Source organism: Tubulanus polymorphus, chromosome 4 (assembly GCF_964204645.1).
Source record: "Tubulanus polymorphus chromosome 4, tnTubPoly1.2, whole genome shotgun sequence".
In the NCBI taxonomy this organism is placed as follows: Eukaryota; Metazoa; Nemertea; class Palaeonemertea; order Tubulaniformes; family Tubulanidae; genus Tubulanus; species Tubulanus polymorphus.
Window position 1 is genome coordinate 17,491,544 of NC_134028.1, and position 26,771 is coordinate 17,518,314.

General features: G+C 37.9%; 1 protein-coding gene across 2 annotated transcripts in view; it reads right to left on the reverse strand.

The window, feature by feature from the left end:
* LOC141903226 (BTB/POZ domain-containing protein KCTD5-like) overlaps positions 1-25,315 on the reverse strand; it is a 35,111-nt gene extending 9,796 nt beyond the window's left edge. For both annotated transcript variants that reach the window (XM_074791300.1, XM_074791301.1), the window contains exons 1-3: positions 25,073-25,315; positions 13,447-13,555; positions 2,483-2,574 (exon numbers count right to left, since the gene is read on the reverse strand). In XM_074791300.1, the coding sequence (XP_074647401.1) occupies positions 2,483-2,574; positions 13,447-13,555; positions 25,073-25,306 (435 nt within the window). In that variant the 5' untranslated portion in view covers positions 25,307-25,315. The remainder of the gene's footprint in view (positions 1-2,482; positions 2,575-13,446; positions 13,556-25,072) is intronic.
* Between the last annotated feature and the right edge of the window lie 1,456 nt (positions 25,316-26,771).

Here is a 26,771-nt window from a genome sequence, read left to right on the forward strand (position 1 = left end):
AAAGACGGTTCGGCCCCAAGTTATGCCCTAGTTATGTACCCAGTTTGAAAAATAATTGGTCGACAAAATTAGCCACTTGGTTTTCATGTCCGCCCCCTGGTGGCCATAATTTGAACTGAACCAACCCAATTTTAAATGAGGTTTAGCCTAAGTGATGCCCTGCTCATGTAGCAATTTTGAAAATTTGGTTGACAATTACGACCTCTATGCTGTTAACGGTGTTTTTCAGCCTGCTGGCCATCATAATTTGAACCAATTTGACTCAATTTTAGATGGAGTTCTGCCCCAAATGATACCCTACTTGTACACCAATTTTGAAAAAAAGGGTTGACAATTGCCGCATCTAGGCTATTTCCATCACTTGGGGTGGCGGCTGCAGTGTTTTTAGGCACAGCTAAATCTATATGCCACACTCAATTGAAAGTTCAGCCGGGGGCATAAAATGTAAGTTGGCTTATACACCAGATACCTTCGATATTGATTGAAAGTGACCATGTTCCGAGTTCAAGGTCACCATGATGAAATGGACTATCAATTCATGTTAGGCTACGCTCTCAATCAGAATTAAGGATACTGATAGAATAGTTGATTATACCTTAGGAATGTATCAAAATTAAATATCAAGAGAAAAAAAATCGAGTTTATTCAATGCGCAGTACGCAGTATTCAATATGGCATGCTGCAGTAGCAGTGTACCAGTACCTGTAGGCGTTTAATCCATATACAGCACTCTAATACATGCGCACGGCATTCAATCATACACAATACATTCAACATGCAGATACAAACAATGAGAACAAATCCGATAATATATTGCACAGTATTAAAGACTCATTACTACTATGCAAAACACCATCACTGTTTTTGAAGACTTATCTAACCGCATGAAGAATTGAGTCGACCTATACAGCTAATATAGACAACTTTTATAAACAGAAAATTTTATTTCAACTTAAACACCAGGGCCTGTCACCAGGTTGGTTAAGAGGGATGAAACGGCCCATATTGAAAAAGTCGAAAAATATTTTCAAAAAAAGGATTTTTTGGGGAACAAAATGCAGTAACTTTTAGCCAAAAAACTTACTTCCTTTTGGTCAAAATGTTAATAGTTTAGGCCTCAATTAGAGCCGCTTTTTGAATGAGACGCCAAATTGGTTTTTTCCGACTCCACAGTTGTGCTAACAACTGCCGAAAACCGTCTTAAGGAGCACTCTTAACTACGGAGCGCTCCGATGTGACGCCCGCGATTGAGGTGATTAAAGCGATTGAAGTGATTTACACTGTTCTCAGGAATAAAGAAAATGTTAGAAAAGGTCGGAAATCCGTCTATGGTTGGAAGATTTTCATCCCTGGGTTAAGATAACCTGTGGATAAGTTCTTAACTACCGCATAAGAACACATCCACCGGTTAGTTAACCACTAGTTAGATTCAGTTGCTCAAAACCTTGGTTAGGTCGCGGCTAGTTAAAGTTCCTTAACCAGCGGTTAAATCATTTATCCACTGGTTAGCCTTTTTTTCATAAAACATTCATCCGAAAATTGAGTCAGACACTTGAATCGCTGTAGATTAAATCTGTTGTAGCCAAATGTAGGCATTAAAAAACTGCGCTGGCCATTTTTAACCACTGGTTAAGTACTACACATAGACCCATGGGTCGTTTAACTTTAACCAATGGTTAGGGAATTTTACTGTTGGTTAAATTTTTGAGAAACCCAATCTAACCGACGGTTAAGAGTTTAACCGTCGGTTGATTGGTTGATATCAGTTAGATGTGGAAGCCATGTTTGCTTTATAACAAATGTATCGAAGATTCTGATTGGTGGTTGAAATCTTCAATCAGCAGCTATTGCCTCCGCAGTAAGATTTTTCAATTGTTATAATTAATTTCATTCGAATATAAAAAAATACATTTGCGGGCAGTTTTGGCATTGGATCAATTGAATAGTTTGTTTCGATTGACGACATGTATGCATCACGCGCGTCAGTCTGATCATTACTGCTGTGCACTAATCAATAGACCACGTGCATGCAGGTATATACTCTAGTGATCAGTAATGTATAGACGCTGCTCACTAGCGTGCGGCACATTTTTGAATGCTATCGTTTAAACCACATCGTTCCACTATTTTCTTATTCATATCGTGTCAGCACATGGCCCCCTACATTACTGTAGTAGCAATACGCAGCACAATATTGATTTTCTAGATGAACACTCAGGCTAGCCACAGCAAGTCGATCATTAAGGAACTCACCACATGTGTCATAACCGATCATTACCCCCTACCCCCTTTATTTTAACATCAAATCTTTATCGATCTTAGAGACCACAAAATTTTTTCAAAAGTCGTAATTCCGATTAAAGTCGGAAGATTGAGATCCCTGCTTTGAGCAACCGGCCCCAGGTCGACTTGAACACTTGGCAAATACAGCAGATACAGCCAGATACAAATGGTGTTTCCAGCAATTTTTTCACAGGCCTACCTGATTTAATTTTGCATCTCTATCATGTATGCGTTCTTTGACTAGTGTTATCAAACCGGTTATATTATAGAATTCAGATTCTTCTAACACCCCTGAAAATACATCATATAGGCAAAATAATCATATATCATCTAACAACCAACTCCATATGGTGATAACTAATGACTATATGACTTCTTTATCCTCGAGCATTCCATTCTACATTCTCACATGAAAAATGAGACATCAGTTGATAGCCAAAATGTGCTAAGTAAGAAGCTAATCTTAAGCCATCTTAATTCTGATTACCACAGATATCGAACTCATCGGAGATGTTTTGGTCATGCACAATACATCAGAATTTGAAGACCATTGGTCAAAAATTGTGGTATGTAGAGTGTTCACAAGAAACCTGACTCACGGAGACGTGCTAGACCACCTCTTAAGTACCAGGGGTAAAGCATAAGCCTGAATAGCCTTCCGTTTAGCAGGCTAAAAAACCAGTCCCAAAATGGGCTTAATTTCTTCCGAGTTCATAGCAAGCCAAAACTTTTGGCTAACTTTTAGGTTTATGTTTGATGCTCTTTGCAATCATTCCAGGTTCGTACATCCCAGAATGCCTCGTTAAGAGCAGATGAATAACAGCCACAGAAAACTCCTTGGATAAAAGTGAAGAAAATAGTTGCATAACTTGCTGAAATTTTATGGAAAATCGTTTCAGAAATATTGCGACATCAATTAAATCTTTTTATCAGAAATGAGTATTACACATAGGCCTTGTCATTACAGGTGATTTGTCATGAAACATAATTAACGTAATATCAACAAGCTATTTAAGCAACTTTACTTCCGAATTATTGTTTAAGAAAAAAAGAATTAACGTTGATTGTGGTGCTCTACTCAGTGGTGATCAGTTTACTAAATAAATTGCCCATGGGCAAAGTGTGGTTTACCTTGAAAGCTAGAGGTTGTCTGGTGTAAGGGCATTACTTGAAAAATCTTTTTAATTCGTGACTTCAAAGTTCTAGAAGTTTATATGGTATTTTATCTTTCTTAAAGAATTATTTTGTAGTCAAATAAGACCTAAGATAAACATTTGTTTATGGTCTACGTCCAAAGTTTTGTAGGGTACAGGTAGGCGCGGCAGGGAATCTATTCAATATTTTCAAAAAACTATTTTTCACAACATGAAAAAATATCCAAATAAAATTCATATGATGTCACATATCAGAGGGTGGCTAAATATTGAGTCTTGGAAATAAAATCCTTTCCAATGTATGGCCGCGGAAGCTAAAACACCAGGGCGTACTATTAGATCGTTTTAAACCCTGGAATTTACCACTACAATATTCAGACCTCGACCTATGCCTATAGTTTGCTGCTTAGTATTTTCAGGTCACAAGAAATTACAATTTATTACAAATTCTATCAAACAGAACATACAGAGCTCATCTTCTGCTATGACGATTACTAAGCCTGTTATCATACCAAACGTGCAAGCGCCAAGCAGCGTTACAGCATCACCAAATAGTAGTCTGTATGAGCGTGTGTTTGTGTGTGCATGGATGTATTAACTAGTTTATACATCCATGGTGTGTGCAACAGTCTAATGTTTAGCACTGGCGCGCACATGGAGGCCTTGTGTAGCTAACGTTCGCTTCACTTCAATCTCAATCAACACAATCAGTGGGTATTAAAATGAAACAATACCTATGGCGATATATGAAATAATTATATTCTCACCAGCAATGAGCATTTAAAATTCACACATATACGCCACCTAGTCCAATGAAACGTTCGCCATTAATGGTTTTCCCATAATTATTTTAGTGGTGCGGGAATTCCCCGTTTATCCCAAAAACAGCCAATCACATTCGCTTGTTGAGACGACACCCTCCAATCTAGGTCATTGCAATTTTATACGCAAGAGCTAAGAATTTTCCCGCCAAAAACAGTTTTTCGTCGAATTTAAACAGGTGTTGACCATGTCATCGACGGAGGTTTGTCATGTCTTCTATCGCATCGATTACACATCGTTTAACCCGAGAACCAATGAAACTAGGGGTCCAGGGACACCATGCCCAGTTGGGAAGTAGTTCCAAATGCTCGACAATCTAACAATTTCAACATTCAATGCCCTCTAGTGACCATATACAAAAACCAATGACCTTGAAACTCACCATAATCATAGAACATCAACGAGCAGCAACGATTTTGTAATCCATTGTGATAACAGAATATGCCTCGTTACCAATTAAATATGGAAATATTAAGTTATTCTACTATTCAACGCCCCCTGGTGACCATATTCAAAACCCAATGACCTTGAAACTCACCAGAATCATAGAACATGTCACGGACTATAACTTTGTAATTGATCATGGTAACAAAATATGCTTAGGTACCAATATAATAAGGAAATACTAAGTTAATCTACTATTCAACGCCCCCTGGTGACCATATAGAATAACTAATGGCCTTAAAACTTGCCACAATCATAGATGATGTCATGAGCTACAACTTTGCAATAGATTGTGGTTACAAAATATGCATTGATACGAATATAATATAGAAGTACTAAGATATTGTATTATTCAACTCATAGAACAGGTTCTATGAGCTACAAATTTCTAATTGATTGTGGTAACAAAATATGCTTAGGTATCAATATAATGTGGAAAAACTTTTTCCCACCTACGAATGAGTACTGATGACACCAAGATGGCCGCTAATTGCGTCATAATTGGCTGATCAAAAATACCTGTCTCAGGAATAAACCATCCCTTTTCAAAGAATACCCATCACAAATTGCAATGAGAAATGGCAAAACAGTAGGGAGCTACAGGACTCAGAATTCGGGCCAAAATTGACATTTTTAGGCACTAAAAAGGTCATAGGACGGTCATCTTGAGTCCGATCGACCTAATTTTTGTTTCGCTGATGGGCCCTGGTGGGATTCACATACATCCGAAAGATCAAGGTAATTGATCAAAGCGTCTTCAAAATTTCCCTCAAAAAGTTCAAAAATGTGTAAAAAAATGTTGACTTGGCAAACAACAATGGCTGCCAGTCGGCCATCTTGATTCTGACAGGGCCAGTTATTAGGCTGAAGATGTGTCTAGGGTAGATACATGTGTAACCCAAATATCAAGGCATACAAGGCTTACATAGAAGCGTCTTCAAAACCTCCCAAAATAACTGGATTCCAACTACGGACGGACGGACGCTACGACGGACGAAAAGTGAATGCACTAGCCCGCTTGGACTAAAGTCCCAAGTGGGCTAAAAATGCTCACATAAAAAAACGTACTGCGATTTTACATGAATTGGCTCAATGCCAGCCTCTTTCTGCTGACAAAGGTAAACCAAAAAGGCAGCACTTTCTTTACTCCTTGTAATGAAAGCAAAGGAAGTCCAGAAAACATGCAGAACCAGAACAGCTATGCAGATGATTAGCTGTAAATTCTTATTCATTATAGAAACATATATAGGGGGGAATCATATATGCCCATATATAGGGGGTTCTTCTGATGAATCCCCGTTTGGTCAAAGTGCCTTTTTCGGCATCCGAGAATTTTCTCCAGCCATCCCGGATACGGTACAAAGTCCAGCAAGCTGTACATCATACAATATGGCGTAGTTGCTATTAAGCTGTTCAATGACATACTGATGTTATCCAAAATCAATTAATATGCTATCTGCCACTGTGAATCATGGAAGCACGAAAGATGCCTGATCTGACACCTCCTGCAGACCAGTTTGAACTCGATGCTGATTTTGATTAAGTACCACAAATCTCAACTGAAGTAAACAGTAAAAAGGCATCAGCTATTGCAGTGGAAATACTGAAGCACCCGGGCTTGTCAGCAGAACAGCCCAAGATACTGCCCAAAAACACTACAAGGCGCCTATAACGGCTGACAGCACAAAACTCCAGCCAAAGGAAGACTGGGCATTGAACCCTTAACAGGGGATGTCACAACAATGGTGGCCGCTTCACCACTAATCTTCTATCAAAAAATTGCAGAGTAACTCGCTCGCTCTGCCTTTTTCAGAGCTACTCGCATGTCTAAGAAACTAAGAAAGAGAAGTTTTTCAAACCATTCGAAAACCCAATCACTTGTATTTCAGAAACTCCAGTGTATCAGGCTAAAATTAAAACCTAACAGGCAAAGAGCTTGAAAGAAAACGAGTATAAAAGGAATGGTACCAGGTGAGTAAATGGAACGAGAGAAGCGTTTGAGATGATAGAGTAGAGAGCATCGGATAGAGTCGCCAAGTTCACTCGATAATGTTGAATGTCACTGCCGTTGAAAATTATGATAGCATGGCTAAGTAAGTTAGAAAATCGCCAAGTTGGCTTTCTACATCGACATCTTAGTTACTGTCATTGGATATTTAATATCTTTGCGCTCTCTCAAACCACCACAGACCTTGAAAAGACCTGGTGAGCCGGAGCTCAGCCCAGCATGACTTTACCTTTCGAAAGCCTGGATCAAAGGGAGTCCCATGACCCAAAAACAATAAGTGAAACCCTTTGGACGGTTGGTTTTCTATGATACATGTAGTCGCGACGTTAATATCAAAACATTAACATTATATTTGGAGAGTTGAACCACAACAAAACACCTGATTGATCTAAAACACAGAAGCGCCACCCAGGGCGTGAATAGATAATGAGATGCTGACATGAAAAATGGTGGATGTCAGCATGCAGGCCTCCCAGTACCCCTTACAAACCTTAGAGGACAGTTCTTAGACGAAATGATTTGAAAAGTAGAGGACAGAGAAGACAAAAATTACTAAGATAATGTATTGGTAACTAATAGCAAACTATGCATATTTCAATTCTCATAAAAGATTTTCAATATTAAATCTTCGGTAGTTGTATAATTGACCAAATCAAGGTATCTTCAGACCAGTCATAATGCATATTACACGAAGTGTGATTGGCTCAATTCACCCTGAAGCACCATAGTGACGGTGATGTAGAGAGCTAAACAAAATAAAAATGTATGAAAACAAAACAACAAGATGCGGATGCATCCAAGTACGTTCAGTCAGGTGCTAAATAAAGGCACAGCATGTATAATTTCTGAATTAAAGATGGCCACAAAACGGCCACATTGGATACCTTGACCTAATTTAGTCATATAATATTGACCATTTCATTTCACCCTTCCCATATGGAAAATGAAAGCTCTACACAGAATACCATGCCAAAACATGTATTTTCAGAAACCAAGATGGCAACTAGTCAGCCATATTGGATGACATCATGTCCTAGGTAGTTTGGGTATATAATAGACCATTCCATTTCACATGCTGATATGAAAAGCTCTACATGGAATAGTATGTCAGTTGATAGCCAAAACGTGGATTTTCAAAAACCAAGATGGCCACCAGTCGGCCATATTGGATGACACCATGACCTACGTAGTTGGGCCATAACCAGGGGGCCAGAACTAGGGGTCGAGGGACACTATGCCCACTTGGAAAGTGGTTTCACATGCTCACCAATCTAACAATTTCAATATTCAACGCCCCTGGTGACCATATACAACTAGGGGTCCAGGGACACCATGCCCACTGTGGAAGTGGTTCCAAATGCTCAACAATCTAACAATTTCAATATTCAACGCCCTCTGGTGACCATATACAGAATCCAATGACCTTGAAACTCACCACAATCATAGAACATGTCAGCAGCTACGATTTTGTAATTGATTGTGATAACAAAATATGCCTCGTTAACACTTTAATATGGAAATACTAAGTTATTCTACTATTCAACGCCCCCTGGTGACCATGTTCAAAACCCAATGACCTTGAAACTCACCACAATGATAGAACATGTCACGAACTATAACTTTGTAATTGATCATGGTAACAAAATATGCCTAGGTATAATAAGGAAATACTAACTTATTCTACTATTCAACGCCCCCTGGTGACCATATAGAATAACTAATGGCCTTAAAACTTGCCACAATCATAGATGATGTCAAGAGCTACAACTTTGCAATTGATTGTGGTTACAAAATATGCATTGATACGAATATAATATAGAAATACTAAGATATTGCATTATTCAACGCCCCCCTGGTGGCCATATACAAAAACCAATGACCTTGAAACTCACCATAATCATAGAACACGATATGAGCTACAACTTTCTAAATGATTGTGGTTACAAAATACGCTTAGGTATCAATATAATGTGGAAAAACTTTTTCCCACTTACAAATGAGTACTGCTGACACCAAGATGGCCGCCAATTGCGTCATAATTGGCTGATGAAAAATACCTGTCTCAGGTATAAAACATCCCTTTCCAAAGAATACCCATCACAAATTGCAATGAGAAATGATAAACCAGTAGGAAGCTACAGGACTCAGAATTCGGGCCAAAATTAACATTTTTGGGCACTAAAAAGGTCATAGGACGGCCATCTTGAGTCCGATCGACCCAATTTTTGTTAAGCTGATGGGCCCTGGGGGAATTCACATATATCCGAAAGATCAAGGTAATTGATCAAAGCGTCTTCAAAATTTCCCTCAAAAAGTTCAAAAAATGTGTAAAAAGTGCTGATTTTGGCGAACAACAATGGCTGCCAGTCGGCCATCTTGAATCTGACAGGGCCAGTTTTTGGGCTGAAGATGTGTAACCCAAATATCAAGACATTACCTTGAAGCGTCTTCAAAACTTCCCAAAATAACTGGATTCCGTCTACGGACGGACGGACGACGGACGAAAAGTGAACGCAATAGCCCGCTGGGACTAAAGTCCCAAGTGGGCTAAAAACCAATGACCTTGAAACTCACCACAATCATAGACCATGTCACGAGCTACAATTTTGCAATTGATTATGGTAACAAAATATGCCTAGGTACCAAAATAATAAGGAAATGAAACTAAGTTTTTGACCATATAGAATAACTAATGACCTTGTAACCCACCACAATCATAGACCACGTTAGCAATTGATTGTACAGCCAATCTCTGTTAATCCGTCTCCGGTTACCGTGTAAGTGTTTATTCCGTATAAATAAATTGGTCACGTTTTTCAGTAACGTTATCCCCTTTAAAATTCTGTGTCTAATTCGTACTCCATAATCCGTATTTTCACTTATTCCGAAGACAAATGCATGGTCCCACTGTTCAATTTATATGTTAATCCTTATGAGTAATCCGTATTAGCTGTATCAGGTGTTGGGAACATACACTTGTAATCTAATGAGGTTAATGTGGTCAATTTGAAAAGAATAGCGACTATGCGTGCTCTGCACATCAGCCGCACATAAAGTGATGCGGTAGAAGCGTGCATAGCACGTCTGTAGCACGGAAAGGCTTAAAATTCCATCAGGACTCGAAGCTAAATATGGTAAATCTTAATGAATAAATAATCCGCAAGGGGACACGCTAACATGGTGAACATCATAATACTTTTTTACAGCAACACATTCATATTTTCTACCATGTTTGATTGCAGCTGTGTTCAATTTTTCTGGACTAATAAAGGACTTGCACATTTTCTGTTTATCGGCTCTATCTGTTGATTTACATATTCAGCCAAAATTACTAGAAGTTAGCCCAAAAGATCTCTCTGATACCAACAAAGGGTTATTTGCCTCTTGTTTTTTCTTCAATATGCTGGGAATCTTTATAAATAATATCTATGAAAATTTCTTTGTAACATTTCTTTAGTTAATATTGATGGTCATTTTCAAATGCATACATATTGGCAGGTGGGTACATTTGCTTAAGGGGTATTTGAGGTTCAATTTCAGAATAGTTTAAACAAAGGCACCGGACATAAGAAGTGTACAATGGATTATTCCTATATTTCACAGGTGTTGGATCAAAAATGAGGCTTTCATTTCCTTTCAGAGGTATATCATTTGCCTTCAATGGTGATCATATTTTCCTTTTCTTAACTTGGTGAAAAGATTGTAATTTTTCAGTACATCTCGATTCAGTCAGCAATTTTTTAGAGTCATAAAATTTTGCTAGAACCTACAACAAAGCACATATGTGCTTGTTAGGGCCCATTCCTGCAGCGCAATCACACTGTGTTTCAATAATCTCACCATTGTTATTGCATTTTACATCTAAAATATACAACAAACTTTTTTTTATTTCAGCCCAACAGTCTGTAGAAATATGCATAATCAACATTATTATCTTGTTGATTTGCCATTCTTTTGCTCCATCTCACATATTTGATGATTCTTGAATCGCCTACTTCATTGCTCTCAGAGTCCAGTAATTTATCAAATTTGTTTAGGTATGAGTTTGCCTCTTCAAATGTAATCAGTGATATATATCAGTGATATATTTGCATCGGAATTTAAATCCCAATAGGTTATCAGATCCAGTATGTCAACTTTATACTCTGGTTCCAGGGACTGTGATGCTGTCCTACCAGAGTTGAAATTTCTATCATAGGCTTCCAATCTATAAATATAAAAAGCAGTTAAGTCTGATGTATTTTCAAGAAACAGTATCAATAATGTTTTGTATCATCGGGCTATAAGAAAAGATTTGAAGATGAAAATCTTTGGAAATGTAGATACAATTATGTGTCATGATTGAAAACATAATATTTGATTTGACCCGGCCAAGGAATTTTCAAATTTAAGATCAGTTATACAGGAACTGGCTACGAGGGTAAGCTTATTCCCTAGTGTCATCGGCTACATCTGTAAGACGACGTTTTTGAACAGTTCGCATTGTTTTTGTGATGAAACTGCATTTAAGTGGGTCATCTGCTGATTATATCTGCCTGGAAATCTACCCCCATTCAATATAACGGCACTAACAACTTATCACCCCACTGAAAATAATGGTGCAGTCCAGGGATTACTATCTTTCCATACGTCTAAATAGAGGTGCAACCTATTCATGTCTAGAGTTGAGACACACGATGAAATATAAAGGCCTACCTTTCAACGAGCTCTATTTTTCTCCCAGATATCTTGGCATTTCGTTTTTTCAGTTCTTCCTTTATTTGTAGCACAGTCCAACCTTCTGATTTTGGCGAACAACAATGGCTGCCAGTCGGCCATCTTGAATCTGACAGGGCTAGTTTTTGGGCTGAAGATGTGTATTGGGTAGATACATGTGTAACCCAAACATAAAGACATTACATTGAAGCGTCTTCAAAACTTTCCAAAATAACTGGCTTCCGTCTACAGACGAACGGACGGAGGGACGACAGATGAAAAGTCAACGCAATAGCCCGCTAAAAGTCGGCTAAAAAAGAACAGTGTCACCAAACAGGCATCCAACATGTTGATGGCCATGATCCACGACATTTTTTGGGTCCTCCCTATGAAAATTTTGAAAATTGACAGTTTTTTGGTACATTTTCCAAGCAATAAATGAAGTCTTGATGCAAAATGCAAATTTACTACATTGAGAAAATGACCTTAGATCGGACCCTGGGACAGGAAAAAAATTGCACTTGTTGAATTAGGACTTAGAGGACATTTCTTCAATTCAGAGGGCATTAGAGGACACTTTTCCAATTTGAGGATTTAGAGGACATTTGGGAGCCCTGCAGCATGGCACCTAGCAACAGCTGATTAAGTTGGAACCTGGTGCCAACGCATCCATGCGGAGCTGAAAAGCGAGTAAATAGTGACTGACTAAGAAGACCAATCTAAGTATTTTGGCAATCTGATAAATACTACAATGAATGCAATATATAAAAAAGGACTCAATTTTGGTCAGTGTGAACTTTTAATGAAAACTGACTTTTCTAACGAGAATGAAATCTTCGAAAAATTGACTATGGGCCATTTGTCTGAACAAATGTTCATAATTGTAATACATCCATTGAATGATTTAAAAGAACTAAAACTATGAATGACCCGATAAGATACGGTACAAACTTGGTGAGAGCCTGGGTTTCATCGGAGGTTTTTTCATTTTTATCATATGGACCAATCAGGACAGAAGCTTCCAAGTTCTTCAAATTTGAGGCCGGCTGTACCGGTTACTGCCGAAACTAAGTTTATCGACTGACATGATTTTTAATAATTTGACGATAGGATTGCTTACATCTTCACTCAGACAAATCATTGTTACGCGCCACCTACACCGTGACGCGCGTACTCTACAACTGATACATACACGCAGTGAACACGAGAGTATAAGGCCATATTGCCTATGCGACTGTACACGACTGATTTCAAAACGAACGCTCCATTGTGCCCCAGTTAACAAACTAATACAAATAATCAGGCTCCAAAACGGATCGCTATTGTGATCGTTAATGAAATAACTTCAATTAATGATGATAAAACAAGTATTCCTGTTGTGTAAATATCAGACTCATCACTAAAATTTGATGCTATCAGTAAATCAGCTGTGTGGCGAACACGGAACTAAATTTCCGCATTTTGAAACCACATTTTCGTCAGATATCTTGATGCAACGTTACCTTATGCACGGGATATCAAAATTAGATTAATCATTGAACACATGGTACACAATAAATCGTTATATCATACGCCTTGAATATCAGTATTCGCGCTAGAAATGATATCAACCTATTCAATCGTGCCGCCATTTTGTTTGTGAAATCCCGCGCACCAGCTGATCACCTTGTTCAATGTTATGACGTCATGATGGAAGTCAAAACCGCGGCACAGTCAAAATTTTATAAAAAAATATGAAACCCACAGCTTTCAACTTTGCGCACCATAAAGAAAAACCAATTACGAAATATATTTTTGCTTAATCCGTTCAATTCGCCCATTAGTAGTGAAATTAGGTTAATGAAATTGCGTTTGAGTGTGCTAAAAATAGCTTCGACCTATTTAGTGTATTAAGCATACAAATGATTATCGATCGGCCAGACCGTTGACATAGGCTCGCTTAACACGAGCCAAAAAGAAGCACCAGGTCTAAGAAATGAGACCAAATACGATTTTACGTAGCACAAAAAAGCCGAGATGGTCATCTTGTTTGCAACTTACCTTCTTCAGCTAAATCTTTATTAACTACAAGTTTACCATGTCGAAGATAATTCAAAACTGGACCAAAGTATGTAGGATCACGATCTATCAAATATGCTCCATTCTCATCCTGCAAAATAGAATAATTAGGCCTATTTTCTAACAATTGCTAAGCACAGGGAAGGATAACACCAAATGAAACTCCCCACAATAATATCGAACACCCCAAAATAATATCGAACAGTTGGCCATCTTGATACTGTTCAATTGCATTGACATGTATCAAATGATAACAAGGCAATTTGATACTAGGTATCTACATCCTCTGTGGTAAAAAGAGAGTGACCCCTGAAGACCTTGATCTTTGTTATCCAAAAATGATGCAACCAGCAGTAAACTGACTATAGTTAAACGAGTGCATGAAGATTGGGTCAATTGGGAAATGGAATGACAATGCTATGAAGGATGTATAATATAACAAGTATAATCAATAACAGCATTCCTTAGAAAATGTGATGGCCGGAGCCGTGCTATTGTTATTTTTGTTGGCGCACCATACTGGTGCACCACCTACAATCTTTTGATCTATTTTTCGTTCTTCTTGTAGTGTCCATTGTGGAATAAAGAGGTATTGTTCAATAACTCCTTTCATTTGTGTAGTTATTTTGTGGGTTCACAGGAATCTTTGGGCCCTCTTTTTGTCCTACCAAACCCCAAACCATTACATTGGTGGCAGCGAACTGGGATTTTTAGCGATTTTGATTGAGTTAGAGCGAGTTGAAGTGAACCCACCTTTTTTGTAAAGGGTCTGTGCGTCGTACCGTCATTTTTACACATGTTTTAAAAGTATGTCTATAGTGTATTCCACTTAAAGTAGTAAGGATCAGTAAGGCACTAATTATACAAAAACAAATACGTGAAATTATGCGAATGAATTTATTTGCAGTTTTGTCCTCAGGCCTATTATTATTATTATTGAATATTTATTGTGTTGGTATATGACGCACTGCTGCGAATTAACTTTTCTGGTTTTATTACATTTTAAAGAGTCCGTTAATTAACCTGTATCGCTATATTCTACCTGTAAATTCTATTGTTAACTAGGGGTCCAGGGACATCATGCCAACTTGGAACTAGTTTCAAATGCTCAACAATCTACCAATTTCAATACTCAACGCCTCTATCCAATAACCATGAAAAAATACAATGACCTTGAAACTCACCACAATTCTGGAACATGGCAGCAGCTACGATTTTGAAATTGATTGCGCTAACAAAATATGCCAAGTTACCACTATAATATGGAAATACTAAGTTATTCTACTATGCCACGCCCCCTGGTGACCATTTGCAAATGCAATCAACACAATCGCCGGGTATTTAAATGAAACAATACCTATGGCGATATGTGAAATAATTATATTCTCACCAGCAATGAGCATTTAAAATTCGCACATATACAGCACCTAGTCCAATTAAACGTTCGCCATTAATGGCTTTCCCATAATTATTTTAGTAGTGCCGGAATTCCCCGTATATCCCAAAAACAGCCAATCACATTCGCTCCAAGAGACGACGCCCCCCCCCCCCAATCGCAGTCATTGCAATTTTATACGCAAGAGCTAAGAATTTTCCCGCCAAAAAAGTTGACCATGTCATCAACGGAGGTTTGTCGTGTCTTCAATCGCATTGATTATACGTCGTTTAACCCGAAAACCAATGAAAAAAATGCTCACATAAAAAAACGTACAGCGATTTTACATGAACTGGCTCAATGCCAACCTCATACTGCTGACAAAGGTAAACCAAAAATGAATGTTATTTCATTCACAAGAGTCCATTTCACATGTAAGATAGAGAGGAGATAAATTAAAATTGCTATAAAAAATATAACCATAAAACATGGGGTCCCAGGGGAAGTATTTTTTTACTCCTCATGTTTGACTGGTAGCCACATACAAAAACCAATGACCTTGAAACTCACCAAAATCATAGAACACATTATGGTCTACAACTTTCCAATTGAATATAGTAACACAATATGATTAGGTATCAATTTTATGTGGAAAAACTTTTTCCCGCCTACGAATGAGTACTAAGACACCAAGATGGCCGCCAATTGCGTCAAAATTGGCTGATGAAAAATACCTGTCTCAGGTATAAAACATCCCTTTCCATAGAATACCCTTCACAAATTGCAATGAGAAATGGCAAACCAGTAGGAAGCTACAGGACTTAAGAGGAGTTCGGGCCAAAATTGACATTTTTGGGCACTACAAAGGTCATCTTGACGGCCATCTTGAGTCCAATCGACCCAATTTTTCTTAAGGTGATGGGCCCTTGGGGGATTCAAATATAACTCAAGATTTAATAAAGCTTTAATTATCGACTCTATGCTTAAAAGATTGATTAGCTGCCAAAAATATACATGTTTTACTACTTGTCCCCGAATTCGGCACTCGGTTTCAAAAATATACGGCAACTAGTACCTAAATTAGGGATTTCAGGTCACTTGATCAAAATGTGTCATAATTAGCATTTTCCACGCTTCAAATTTTCAATCGCTCATAAAAAACGTATTCTATATCCGATTAAAGCCAAACTTGCTCAGTATACTCAATTTACTAGTTATCTTTAGTGGTGTAAATTTCATGAGTGTATCTCGCGTAGTTACAGAGAAATAAATCGTAGTTCAGCGCGCGTCGGCTCATTTCTAGGAAACAAGATGGCGGTCATGTTTGTTCATGCATTTTTCAAACACGTGAAAAATGCATGCAATTTTTTAGGTCAAATCCGCGAGCCTGCTGCTGATTGGCTGGATATTTGACCTCAGAATATTTTAAGAACATGTTTCATGTAGAGCATGTCGGTGCGTGCAAGTTTTGGTAGGCCCTATATCACTCGGAAAAAGTCATAAACATAATTCAAAGTGCTCATACGCTAAAATTAATAATTTTAACAACTTGCACTCTACCACATAATAAAATAAGATACTTTATATAATGTTTTCAATTATTACTTTTAAGATTGATTTAGTAGTCTTTCGCAGATTTTGATCTAAAGTCGGCGAGGTGCTTGAAATTTGCTTGTTTACATCCGGGTCACTTCCGGCTCCACACCAGCTGTCATTTTAACCACTCTAAATGTCAATTTAGCAAGTAAAACACCACTTTCACTCAATAAATTCATACTTTATTATGAAATCGGCAATATATAAGACGAATAATGGTTAGGCCTACCCAATTTAAAAACTTTGAGTATTTTGCGCAAGAATCCAAGTTTTGTCTAAATTTTAGCTCATTTTTTTATTTTTCCAATTTGCTTCACCTTTAGGTAATAAAGTAGTCATTTCATATTTTAATATCTCATCTTGAATACTAGGATATCCCTCTGAAAAGCAGTAGTTATTGATTTGTTCATGCTTTTTCAATTCCAGTTGACCGTTTCGCTACTGCCGCTGCTAGGCCTATAATACCCACCAACCAATGGTTAATCAAATAGATTATAGAGGATTATATTATCAATTTTCTTTTTCATTCGAATGACTTGCCTAGAAGGAGACCTTTAATTAGATACCAAACATGACATACTTTGTTAAAATTGACTTTCCGATGAAATATCGACACAAAACAAGATGGCCGCCATTCCACGAGCCTCAATTTGAGATATCATGACAAAGGCTTTTCCATTCATTTCAATTTGATTTCGAAAAACTATGTAGTAGATCTCTTCAACGCTTTATCCTATTCTTCCGCGGCAAGTGAGTATCTGAATAATAATGATATATTTATTAGTATCTTTTATTTCAGAAGGCTTTAAAACATTGAACTTATCCAGTAAGATTAGTTATTTCAAATAATAAAGGTCTATAAGGCCATATCGAATCAACTAAATACATTAAAGATGTAGTAAATTATATTCAAGATGGCCGCCTTGATACTTACCTCATGGTTTGCGTGTTAATCGGTATTCATCTGATCAGAGATGCTAGGGCCAAAGTACCAAAATTCCGGAATTTAGAAAGGGGGATCTGGGGGCCCTCCCCCAGAAAAAATTTTGCGTTTTTGCATCGCCGGATATGCTTTCTAGAGCGATCTAAAAATACGATGGCAGCCATTCGTTGTGCTTCACATCCCTCGCTGCCGAGCGCTATCCGGGTGACGAAGAATATCTTTTTTCCTGCCACTACCGTATTTGACCTGGTCTTTACAAACGACGCAGTACGCCACGCCAGCTAAGTCTAACTTACGAATGTAGTTCGATAAGTAGTACCCGTTACTGTCCTTACACTCAGCCAGTGCCAGTTAAATTTATCTTTTATATTGCCTTTATATCGGCCGACTCCTAACTGACAATCTTTCCGTGCGTGCTCATTTTGCAGACCGTCCCGCTTGACAGCTGCAGGCAAAAAGAAAGTTACAAAGCTGCGTGCCTCAGGACATAGCACGCACGTGGTAATAATTAAGATATTTATTAAATATCATCTTAATTATTACCACGTGCATCTTCACATTGTTGGCCGTCAGCGGGACGATGTACAACAGCGCGTTAAGATAATTGACTTTTAATTGGAAATGGCGTCACAACAGTGGCGCTCCGCCTACGCACCGAAGATACCACAACAAGCACACATATATACATTGTAGCAGAACGTCCTCGAAAACAGAGACCAAGATAAAATAACACAGAAGCGATGACGAGTACAAGCAAACCAACGCTTTTACGGTCCGTGCCATTACTGGTCGCCGCGAGGAATTCTCACCCAATTTCCGGAATTGACATCGGCGATCCTAAATTTCCGGAATTCCGGATATTTCCGGAAAACTAGCATCTCTGTCTGATGCACGATATCTTGGGTATATTATCTCAAAATTGATATTCCATGTCTTAAGTATCATTTATCTTGAGAAATAAACTATAGTATTGCGTGTTAATGGTTATTGTAGTGGGTATTGATTAGATAATTAGTATGCAAATTAGCCTAATTTACATATTTGTGCAATTACTTACATGAATCTAAACCAACTTTGTATAGACAACATACTGACCAAGTTTGGTTTTAAACGGATACAAATTCTGGGAGTTATATTGGTTTTAATGTTGAATTTAATTCCTTAATCTGGCTAAAAAGCAGCAAAACGTAGACACTTCCTGTCAGATACTTTGCTTATAACTTTTGAACCGCTTGACCAATTTTGAATCTGTAAAGTGCTGTATGCTTATACTATCCCCTTCTTCATTTTAAGCTATTAGAACGACACATAGGACACATAGAAATTTTCAACCTGAAATCCCTACCTGAATTACCCTACCATCGCGTGGATTATACAAATAAATGAGATTAGCGTACTGGTATGACCGCGTAGTTTTAAACTAGGGGTCCAGGGACACCATGCCCACTTGGGAAGTGGTTTCAAATGCAATTTCAATATTCAACGCCCCCTGGTGACCATTTACAAAAACCAACGACCTTGAAACTCACCACAATCATAGAACATGTCAGCAGCTACGATTTTGTAATTGATTGTGATAACGAAATATGCCTCGTTACCAATTTAATATGGAAATACTAAGTCATTCTACTATTCAACGCCCCCTGGTGACCATATTCAAAACCCAATGACCTCGAAACTCACCACAATCATAGAACATGACATGAACTACAACTTTGCAATTGATCATGGTAACAAAATATGCCTAGGTACCAATATAATAAGGAAATACTAAGTTATTCTACTATTCAACGCCCCCTGGTGACCATATAGAAAAACTAATGTCCTTAAAACTATCATAGATGATGTCATGAGCTACAACTTTTAATTGATTGTGGTTAGAAAATATGCATAGGTACGAATATAATAAAGAAATGCTAAGATATTGTATTATGCAACGCCCCCTGGTGGCCATATACGAAATCCAATTACCTTGAAACTCACCACAATCATAGAACACGTTATGTGCTACAACTTTCTAATTGATTGTGGCAGCAAAATACGCTTAGGTATCAATATAATGTGGAAAAACTTTTTCCCACTTACGAATGAGTACTGGTGACACAAAGATGGCCGCCAATTGCGTCATAATTGGCTGATGAAAAATACCTGTCTCAGGTATAAAACATCCCTTTCCATAGAATACCCTTCACAAATTGCAATGAGAAATGGCAAACCAGTAGGAAGCTACAGGACTCAGAATTCGGGCCAAAATTAACATTTTTGGGCACTAAAAAGGTCATAGGACGGCCATCTGAGTCCGACCGACCCAATTTTTATTATGTTGATGGGCCCTGGGGGATTCACATATACCCGAAAGACCAAGGTAATTGATCAAAGCGTCTTCAAAATTTCCCCCAAAAAGTTCAAAAATGTGTAAAAAGTGCTGATTTTGGCGAACAACAATGGCTGCTAGTCGGCCATCTTGATTCTGACAGGGCCAGTTTTTGGGCTGAAGATGTGTCTAGGGTAGATACATGTGCAACCCAAATATCAAGACATTACCTTGAAGCGTCTTCAAAACTTCCCAAAATAACTGGATTCCGTCTACGGACGGACGGATGAAAAGTGAACGCAATAGCCCGCAAGTGGGCTAAAAATGTATGGTTTGTTGGGATTGTTTCTAAGATTTCACATAGAAATCATCGTTTGAAGTGAAAAAAACGACCATTTTGCTGTCCACCATAGAATCGGTACACCACCAATTTGAGCTATCTCTCGTCAAAAAACGATGATTTCGTTGTGAGATAATTGTCGTAGAGTGGTGGTTAAAGGCTCGTTGGAAGCAGAAAGTCTTCTAGGTTGTATTAAAGCTTATTTCATGTGAATCGGTTGAGAATTTTTGGAATCACAGTCGATTGAAGTGGAGTAGTCATTGTCAGATTGACAATTTGTTGCCACCCTTGTTATTTTATTATACAGATGCAGGTATACTGGTACCCCCATCATTGGTCTCATCCATTATCAATCGTGACAAGTCCCTGTGGACAGCATAAACTAACGATATACAACTTAAGACATACAACATCAAAGTTGAAAACTTAATGAAACGATAAATTCAATTCGTACTTAATTGATCGAATTATGAGAAAATATTTTTTTTAAATGTTTAAAAATTCGTTAATCATCAATATAATTCTATTTATTGAAATGTGCATTTTGATTTCAAAGGCCTCCATCAATATTATTTGAAGCTATATAAAGTGACAATTTTTGCAAGGAATGGAAGTAGTTATCTATTGAGATCAAACTTTATTTTTCTAATGGAATATTTATTGCAACTAAAATGACATGACAATCATAAATGACAAAAGTTTTGAATAAATTTTCATTTCATCTAATTAAATGAAACAAATTTCAGATGAATCGGTATCTTCAGTATTCTGTCGATCAGAAAGCAAATGCTATCGATGCTATAAATGGTGGTATGCCTATCAAGACAGCTGCCAAACAATTCGGTGTACCTCGGTCTACACTGCAAGATATAATCAAAGGAAGAATCGAAATGGGGGCAAAAACAGGACAAACGACACTCAATCATGAAGAGGAGAGGGAGCTAGTGGACTTACCCTGCAATAGGTCACAGATGGGAATGGGGTTCAATAAACAAACATTGTTAAGGTACGCTGGAAAAATTGCAGGTAAAAAAGGAAAGCCATTTTGGTGGTAATCCTTCGGAGAAATGGTGGAGAGGTTTCAAGAAACGCCACCCAGACTTAACTTTGAGGACTCCGGAGTCAACTGCTAGTGTAAGAATGGCAGGCATGCAGCCTGTTCGAGTTATGAAGTTTTTTCATTCATATCGCGGTGTCATCGACGGATATGATTTTCAGCCGCGCCATATTTGGTATATGGATGAGTCCGGGTTCCAAATGGATTTTTCTCCACCGCAAGTTGTTGCAAGGTAATAATATTAATTAAGTCATTGAGTAAAAAATCAGCATGATATCAAATGAAATGAAGGTTAAGGCCATTCAGTTTTGATATATTTCATGCAAATTGAAGATAATTAATTTCAGGCGTGGAGTAAAGACAGTACCTGCTAAATCGAGCGGAAATAAGGAGCTTGTTACAGTGATTGGCTGCGCGTCAGCAGTCGGGCAAATCCTGAACCCACATTTTGTGGTGAAAGGAAAAACCCGGCTGGCTGTCACTGGATTTGATGTTGAGAGGGCGCCGAAGAATTGGAACATCAGTGCAAGTGACAGTGGTTGAACGAAACAAGTAGGTGTATATTTTCATGTACCGGTATACCCCTGAAAAGAGAAATGTCGAGATCATGATCGATGCCAAGAATAGGTAATTACTGCACAAAAACTTCAATCAATATACCCGGTAACTTTTTCTTACAGGGTATTGGTCTACTTTGGTTTGAGGAAACATTCCTTAAAGCTATTGGGAGTGAACGGCCACAACTTCTTATCGTTGATGGTCACAATAGCCACAATTTTGTTGAGCTAATAGAGAAAGCCAGAGAAAATAGAATGGTGATCGTTGAACTTCCGTCGCACACAAGCAATTGGCTCCAGCCTTTAGATAGTTGACAAACCATTTGTTATGAATTATCCGTATAATCATTGTCTTTGTTTTATTATTATGGCATATAATTCTATCCATTAAAATATTTGCAGAACTGTTTTTGGGCCACTAAAAAAGGCCTGGAACTCCACTTGCTCAACACTCATGGCAGATAATCCTGGATAAAATATTTTCATTTTAGAGATGAATTCATGCAACGGTATAGTGGGAGAAACTGAAATTAACCAGATAGTAGGACAAATTAACGATAACCATACTGATATGACTGATGTAAGACTGAGATGAGAAATAATATCATATCAAAAGATTAAGATATTTCATAGGCCTTGAATATATTCAAAATCGTTTTACGGGATCTTGCAACTGGAGTGAGTATCACTAAAGCCTGTCCAGCTGGTAAAGCACTTTCTGTGATTGAGAGCACTCTCACAAAACAACAACTGGCCAAGTATGACAAAAGATATCAAGAGGGGTTCGATTTAAAAAGTGATGCGTTATATATGACATGGAAGCGGTTAAAAGAAAAATCATTGGTGAGTGACAAGTGAATAGATTTAATAAAATAAATCCATCCGTCCTGACCTTGAAATCTTTATTTTGTAGCAAAGTGACTACTTTCCATTTGATAACACCTCTTCGAGATCAAGTAAACTAAGCGATATTCTAAAATACCCTCAAGCTGAAGCACGTGAACCCTGTCAACCCAAACCCTGTAGGCCGACTGCAAATTATTTCGTTATAACATCGGATGAAGCATACATTGAAAAGTGTTTACCAGAAGAGAAGAAGTCACAAGAACCTCGAAATAAGAAATTAAAAACTATCACCAAGGTAAGTTAAATTGCTATGATGTATCCTAATGATTGTTACCCAGCACTTACCATGCATATTTCTTCCATCATTACAGAAAACTTTACCTGCAAAAAAACAAAAGACATGCCCAGCAATCGAAGTAGGCCTAATGGAGAGTAGACTTGATGTACGTGCAACTTCTTTATTTCTAAAGATTTTTTGTATTTTTTCTCATGTTTAATTAAGTGTTCTTACTTCCCCACCAGCACAACAAGGCAGCTACATCGACGGATGTCCCAGCTGAAAAAAGCAGCCCTATACCATCGTTAGAGGACACACACCAGGAACTAAGGTAACCTTTGCGAACTAGGTACTCTGTAAATAAACGATCAAAACAGATGATTAGTTAATGAAATCCAAATAACATTCTATGGTTCTGAAGCCCCGATCGAGTAGACGGTGATTGTGATTCAACGGCACCGGGTTATTGTTCTTGGAAGGATTTAAGTGAAGTCCCAAAATAATTCTTATTATTGAATTTACATCTTCAGAGCTGATTGCTCAAAAGGGTGAACGAGGAAAAAATCACCTCTATTTTGGAATAGTAAGTACAAGAATGGATGGGCCTTGACAGAGGATTTGCTGATCCTGTAACACTAGACTGCAATGTTCATTTCGGGTCGAAAAAATGTTGCCGGAGAGCTCTTCGCTGCAGATCAAGTTTTTGGAACAGCTCCAGCGAAGAAATTTATTTGTATGGACCGAAGACGTCGAAGATCACCCGGTATCAGGGGTCATTATGGTGCTGTGTCCGCCCCGCGTTATCAATCAACGATGCCAGCTTTCATTTGAATGTAGAGAGTACGAAAACACCAATGACATTTTCTGTGCAATGACCTGATATGATTTAGGCCTAGTAGGCCTATAGTAATATTGGTTTTAATATGATTTGTTATTTTTTTCTGTTATTGAATAAAAATTTGAATTTACATTTCTATGAATGAAATAGGCCTATTGCCTGCTGAGAAAATTTATTTGAAAAATTGTTATCAAATATATTTTTGTTACAACAAATAAAATTTGTTCACTTTTAGCAAATTTCAATGATGCAATAGACATGATAGGATGGAAACTCTCTGATTTTGTTGTACAAGTGTCGATGAAAAGCATCTACTACTTACCATGAATTAACAGGCTGTACAATACAAGCTTAAGTTTCATTTCTCTTGCCGCGTTGTCTTTGTTCCAGAAGACCATTCCTCCCCTAAGAAACTTCGCCTTACAGGCCCACATTTCTTTCAAAATGCTGAACATTACCAATTTAACACTGTGATGAGGCTTTCAAAGTACGAATTTTAACACAGCGAAAACCAGTATGGAACAGCTGATTGGCTGGCTAAGTACCAATTTACATTGAAAATTATACGCTGAAACATCACCGTTTCATCAGATTATGTATAAGTTTTCAATTTCATGCACCTCATTAATATGCACATTAACATAATACATATTACGGAGCCTTACTTTTTCCAAGAAAAGCCGATACAGGCCCTGTAATCTGTATAAAAATCAATTTTAAACACACTGCCGAAGTCAGGTACGCGGTGCCAAATTAAGGGAATACAGTGCCGAATTCAGGTCAAAATTTTAAAAAATCGCCCGATTTTGTTGAATCCTCATAACTTTTTAAAAGCTTGACCCGGAGTAACAATATTTAGACATTAAACTCATGTTACGGTCTCTAATTGATATAGTCATCCAGTAAGTGATTATTTACCATGAATTGCATATAGGCCTAATTCAGATAGAAAATTGCCGTAAAAATTTACTGTGCCGAAATCAGGTCACCCTCCCCTATATGTGCACTTTGGCCCTAGACGTTATTTGAGAAACAACGGCTAGATACTCGACTCACCTCGGGTAGGCCTATGATATGAATGCATTTCAACCACAGGGGCTTGTTAACTGGTTTGGATTTTATTTCCGGGTTGTTGATAATCTCGCGAGAATGACGCTATAGGCCTATTTGAAATGCGATTAAATTCAAAATATGACGGAAATACGCCTAGGCCTACCTCGTGTTGCTATTGCTTATTTATCGGTATGACTGCAGTGGCTCTAATGGTTATATACCTAACCTTACCATAACACTATTCTTTAATAACACTAGCGCCACCCAGTGGATAGGTGACCCGAACTGCAGTTCGACCTTTATTTGCATTTCTAAGTTAGCGCCATTCTCGCGAGATTATCACCAACCCGGAAATAAAATCCAAGCCAGTTTACAAACCCCTTTGTTTCAACTGCAACACCATTTCCCTTACCTTATCGGTATCTAAATCAGATTCTTCTTGGCAAAGTCGATATAAAAACGATTTCGGATCGCGACACAGCGTAGTCCTTGTCGTAGAAAATAAAGTCCCACCGACGTTTAACTTTACCCATTCGTTTCTACGTGAGCGAATATCTATGTTAGGGTTATGGCAGTTAGTTCGTGCCTCAGAACTACATGAATGATTAGTTCCATCATTGTCGATTTGAGCATCTATCGACTCCATTTTTGCAACAAGGCGAAACAGGTTAAACTGCAGCAATGCAGCACGTCTCGTGAGAGGACCTGGGACCCGTGATGGGACATCGATGTCCCGTCACAGGTCCCGATAGAAAATGGAAACTTAGCATTTCATAGACGAAATGTCGAAAGAGACAGCTCGATTGATTACTACACATGCAAAATAATGTTAAGAACATGTTAATCTAAATTTATTCGTAATTTGATTAGGCCTATTTCAGATCAATGATATCATCAAATTAAGCCTAGATGTAATGAAGGTCGGATTTCAATTGTATAGACTGACTAATATCGAAAATAAAATGAAATGCATCTTACAAATTTGGTCATTATGAGTTTTCCGATTTGCTCAGCTACCCGTATTGGCGGGGTAGTCTAGACGTACGGTATCGGCCCCACTCCGCGCGGTTGCGCCACCGCGCGGTATTTACGCGAAGCAGCAGAACACAAACATGGCCACTCTCTCAATTTTCAATGATAGAAATCGTATGTGCATTTCAATTATTTCGGCTGTTAGGGTTTTAAAGCACAACATAAGTTGATGATGTGATATATGGCGATGTTAATTAATGATAATTCCACAGTGAAGCTAGTCACGAACGGTGCCGATTGAGTGTACAGCTGCCAAAAACACTGAAATGTGCTTGCGTAACTATTTGCAGTGAATTGCAGACGAAACATGAAGCCTTAACGGCCGTTTTAAAAAAAAATTTATACCAATCGCAATTGTAAAATTCAAATGAGATAGAACCTAAGTTAAAATTCTGGCCATTTCTAAAATGTTATTACTAATTTTTAGTCAGTGCGGAACGTTTAGTTTTTTCAACAATAATTAGGGGTGGTAGGTATAGTCTATCCCAGTAGTTATGACCGCGGTGCATCAAAGAGTTGTTACACTAACATATCAGGATCCCTGTGGTTTCTATCACTCAGTCTTACGAGTAATTGAGGTCAAGCGACTACTGCATTCAAGAGTGAATAATATACCATCAACTGGCCATTCAATAAAGGATATAAAATTCCAATTTTTATAATATTACAAAATCCTTTCTTGAATTTTTTAGTTTCATTTTGGGAATAATCATGTCATGTGGCAAATTCAATCTGATTGATTTTGTACATCTATAAACTCTTCAGAGTGTGAGCATATATAATTAATATCTGGAATTATCTCATGAGTCAAGTGCTGTTGTATTGCTTGAAACACCGTCTAAATATAATCTTTCAACTTGGAAATTGGTTTTGACACTTCATAATGTAAACACTGACTTCAGCATCCAGCGAAAATATTCACTCTTGAATGCAACAAGACTTCAAAACTGAATTTTCATTGCTTATTACTTCATTTTCTTGGATTAAGTGTGGAAAAGTTTTGCTCTTTATTCACTCTTGCCTGTAACCATAGTAACAAGCAGCTGGGGTCCAACGAAGCAGCGATGCTCATGGTGAGT